The sequence below is a fragment of the Dromaius novaehollandiae genome, unplaced genomic scaffold (genome assembly GCF_036370855.1).
Source record: "Dromaius novaehollandiae isolate bDroNov1 unplaced genomic scaffold, bDroNov1.hap1 HAP1_SCAFFOLD_45, whole genome shotgun sequence".
Taxonomy (NCBI): Eukaryota; Metazoa; Chordata; class Aves; order Casuariiformes; family Dromaiidae; genus Dromaius; species Dromaius novaehollandiae.
The window spans coordinates 2,324,296-2,328,945 of NW_026991505.1; the positions used below are offsets into that span (position 1 = coordinate 2,324,296).

General features: G+C 50.7%; 1 protein-coding gene across 1 annotated transcript; it reads left to right on the forward strand.

The window, feature by feature from the left end:
- The first annotated feature begins 1,704 nt into the window (after positions 1 to 1,704).
- Positions 1,705 to 2,664, forward strand: LOC135327073 (olfactory receptor 14A16-like). The gene has a single exon (XM_064504690.1). It carries the CDS (start codon positions 1,705 to 1,707, stop codon positions 2,662 to 2,664), a length of 960 nt encoding a protein of 319 aa, XP_064360760.1.
- The last annotated feature ends 1,986 nt before the right edge of the window (positions 2,665 to 4,650 follow it).

Here is a 4,650-nt window from a genome sequence, read left to right on the forward strand (position 1 = left end):
GTCCTTTCAGGTTGCCAAGGATAGTTCCCCTCCAGCCCGCCCCAGGCCATAGCTGATGCTCCGGAAGGATGTGGGTCTTTGAGAATTGCTCCATAGGAGCTTGAAGACATTTGAACATGTTTTGGATCACCTCTGGCACCTCGGATGTCACCAGCTGTTTGTGTGTGAGCAACTGACTCCTCCCCTCTACCTCCGTGGATTAGAATTCAAGGAGCTCCCGTGCAGACACAAATTTTGTGCACACATGAATTGAGGGAAGAGGAATCCCACCTCCTCTGGGTCTGCGGCATGCACAGGAGGGAGAGGAATTGCCCCAAAGCCTCTAAGCAAAGAAGAGGCACCTGCATTGACTCATCTGAATCACTGCCCTACATGGGAAAACAACCCCCTCCCTATGACTTTCCACATGTCCTGCCTAGTAACTGGGGAGGAATAGGGATTTCCAGAGGAGGACAGTTTCACCTCTCTTAGACAACGATGCTCTGATAGGAGACATCACACTGCTGGACTCCACTGCTCTCTCTGCAGTTTAGAGAGGGAAGATAGGTGATTGCTTTAGCCTGCTTCAAAGTACATTCCCCAGGAGGGACTCTGCTGCCTCTCAGGAGCTGTCAGCCCTGGAGCCCAGAGGGACATCTCGAGGAAGCCTGTAGGGCAGAGAAAGTCCTGCCTTTGGCTGTGCCTCTGCTCCTGAGCTGGGCCAGGCTCCTGGGACTGAGAGAGCTCGTGGCAACCTGGCAGACTCTGCAGAGAGCTGCTCAGTCCAGGAGCAGCTCCTCTGCAAAGAGCAGCAGGGCTCAGGGCACTGCCTGAAAGTGCCTAGATGCGACAAGGCATGGCAGAGAGACGTTCATGGCAGCCTGGAGTGGGAGGAGGGCTGAGAGCTCTTTGGGGAAGAAACGTTCACAGCCCTTAACACAGTAAGTCTCTGGCCACCAGCAACGCAGCTGTGGTTCCTAGACCTAGACCTAGACCTAAACCTGGCACATCCCACAGCTTATAGGATCTGTCAGGACGGCTCTCATGGTTTCTCTGATGTGGAAGAGGAGGATGTGCTCCAGGGCAGGGAGTATTTGCCACACCATCAAAGGGACAAGGCCTCACCGTCACCTTCTCCCAGGGATGGCCTCAGGGGTGTGAAGCCTGGGTGTGCACACATATCTGCAAGGCAGAGCAGTGTCCCTGTGCCCTGGGGTACTGTGTGCCTGGGGCAGTGACTGCTGTGTGCAGGGGTCAGCACTCGGCCTGCCCGGGGAACTCCCCACGGTGCAGCAGGGAGAAGCTCTGGGTGGAAGGAGCGACAGCCAGCAGGGCAGGTTCATTCTGCTGTAGAGAGGGTACTGCATAGGTCGGGGCTGCTCACAGCTCTGCCTCACCATGAGGACCTTCCCAGATGGGGACTTTTCAAGAGGAAGGGTGAGTCACTGGGTACGTGAAAGGGAAGCAGCTTTTCGGAGTCTGTGATGTTAGTTTCCACCACTGGCCGGGGGGAAATGGAAACAGGTTTGGGGGTTTAGATGTGGGAATGAGACTCCTAAAATGTTACTCCGAAAGATCAAGAGCTCTGTGAGGAGCCTCCAAAAGCCCCTTCATTCCCTCTGCCCACCATCCCCCCACCTGCAAGCACCAACATCTCTTTTGCAGTTATCATCATTCTCATCAGAGCTTTTCTGAGCTGCAGTCCCCACTGCCCAGAGGGAGGAAATGTCCAACAGCAGCTTCCTCACCGAGTTCCTCCTCCTGGCATTTGCGGACAAACGGGAGCTGCAGCTCTTGCACTTCTCACTCTTCCTGGGCATCTACCTGGCTGCCGTCCTGGGCAACATCCTCATCATCTCTGCCATAGCCAGTGACCACCGCCTCCACACCCCCATGTACTTCTTCCTCCTCAATCTCTCCATCCTGGACTTTGGCTCCATCTCCACCACTGTCCCCAAATCCATGGCCAATTCCCTGTGGAACACAAGGGCCATTTCCTACTCAGGATGTGCTGCCCAGGTCTTTTTTCTCTTCTTCTTCATTGGAGCAGAATATTATCTCCTCACTGTCATGGCCTATGACCGCTATGTTGCCATCTGCAGACCCCTGCACTACGGGACACTCATGGGCAGCAGAGCTTGTGTCCAAATGGCAGGAGCTGCCTGGGCCAGTGGTTTCCTCTATGCTGCCCTGCACACTGCGAACACATTTTCAATTCCACTCTGTGAGGGCAATGTCGTGGACCAGTTCTTCTGTGAAGTTCCCCAGCTCCTCAGGCTCTCCTGCTCCGATTCCTATCTCAGGGAAATCGGACTTCTCACGTTTAGCGCTTTCTTATTTTTGGGTTGCTTTGTTTTGATTGTTCTTTCCTACATGCAGATCTTCACGGCTGTGCTGAGGATCCCCTCCAAGCAGGGCCGGCACAAAGCCTTTTCCACCTGCCTCCCGCACCTGGCCGTGGTCTCCCTGTTTGTCAGCACCGGCCTCTTTGCCTACCTGAAGCCCCCCTCCATGTCCTCCCCAGCTCTGGAGCTGGTGGTGGCTGTTCTGTACTCAGTGGTGCCTCCAACACTGAACCCGCTCATCTACAGCATGAGGAACAAGGAGCTGAAGGACGCAGTGTGGAAAGTGATTGACTGGACATTTTTCAGCAGCAAGAAACTTCCCATCTTCTTCTGCAAATGACTCCCAGCATCTCATGAAAGACCAAGCCTGTCCTTTTGATCATGGTTCCTTTTCTCCTTTCCTTTCCTTTCCTTTCCTTTCCTTTCCTTTCCTTTCCTTTCCTTTCCTTTCCTTTCCTTTCCTTTCCTTTCCTTTCCTTTCCTTTCCTTTCCTTTCCTTTCCTTTCCTTTCCTTTCCTTTCCTTTCCTTTCCTTTCCTTTCCTTTCCTTTCCTTTCCTTTCCTTTCCTTTCCTTTCCTTTCCTTTCCTTTCCTTTTCTCCTTTCCTTTCCTTTCCTTTCCTTTCCTTTCCTTTCCTTTCCTTTCCTTTCCTTTCCTTTCCTTTCCTTTCCTTTCCTTTCCTTTCCTTTCCTTTCCTTTCCTTTTTTCTTTTCTTTCTTTTTTTTTTGGGGGGGGGCTTTTTTTTTTTGCCTGAGATAATGTTGTCCAGAAAGAAACATTATTATTCATCCCACTTCCACTTAAGCATCTACATGTTTTGTGTGTCCCAGAAACTTGGTGTAAGTGGAGGAACTAGGCTCCTAGTGTGATTAAACAAAGGAAAGGGACCTGCAGCAGCTCAGTTTGTCTCAGATCCTTTTTCTGATAACTTCTCTGGTGAGTTCGGTGAGCAGTGTCTGTGTGCAGAGGACAAGGAGAGGAGAAGAGTCCGGGAGAGAGAGAAAAACACCATCTCTTCAGTGCGGAGCCTGAACACGGGTCTCTTCTTCCAAAGCTGGAGTCATGAGCGTGGCCAAGGAATGGCATCCCGAAAGGGCTTGTTGCGTTCTTGGGTTCTCCAGGGGCTCAGGGTGATGCAGAGTCCCAGTGTTAACGGGTTAAGCAGTTAAGGACTGGCTTCTTTTACCAGCTTGTACATGTGATTCCATCTTTTCTGCCAGTACCGAGGATGGTGGCTTGGGGATCCCTCAGCTGGCGAGCCCGCTACCTAAGGTGCAGGCTTGCAGAAGTAGTTTGATCTATAGTAGTGAAAAAGGCACCCAAAAAGATCTTGAGCATCTCCAAATTGCTGCTGGGGGTTAGGGAAGAGAAGACGCCACCAATTACAGACGAAACAGCTATTTGGGTGATGTGGAGAGAGTGAGATAATCTCAGAATGGGAGATGCCTGCTCCAAGGGTCGTCTTTCCAAGCCCTGATGACTGCAGGAAGGAGTTTGTGAAGTGGACTATGCTACACAGCCAAGGTTGTGGTGTTAGTGTTAAAGAATAGTGAATTGAAACTGTCTAGAAATAGCTGCTTAGTACAACTTATACAAAACTTGCTTAGCATGAGTGGCTAGATTTGCTGAAGCCTTAGGCCGAGCGTGGGGAAGGTAACGAATCTTTACTTGGTTTAATAAAAAAAAAAAGTGCCTCGGAGCTCGTTCAGGCTGGGAAAAGAAGGAAGCCACACGCAGTCTGCGCACCTGTGTCACCCACTCCGAGAGGGAAGACGCCAAAACAATTGGGAAAATAAGACCTTGGGAGGCAACCGCCAGACCCAACAAAAACAGAGGTACAACCGTCAGCAGAGACTGCAAAAAACAAAAATAAGGAGAAAAACAGCTTGCCTCAGAATGACAATGAGACCCAATGAGGAGCAGGAGACCCCAGACCAAAAAATTACTATTGGTCTAACTATCGCGTGAGGGGTGGGAAATGTAAGTCGAAAAGACTATAATTACCCAGGATTTGTTTATGTTGGGGTGACTCTTTGGAGGCACCCAGCTCCAGCTGTAATTACGGCACGCGCGTGATTAAAATTATCTGATTTGTTTTGATTTGGCTCTGAACTTTTCTGCGGGAACCTAGGGTCGAGCCCTGTTATGGAGGCCGACAAGCCTAATTTCCATAACATTAGGAACTCTGAAAATGATCATATCAGCAACGATTGGTTAAAACATGATCGTTATTCCCCCCCAGGAAAACTCTAACGGCTTTGCAACTGTGGGCCAATGTACACACAGCTAGGGAAATCCTGTCCTGGGGAAAAGGGGAAACCCAGAAG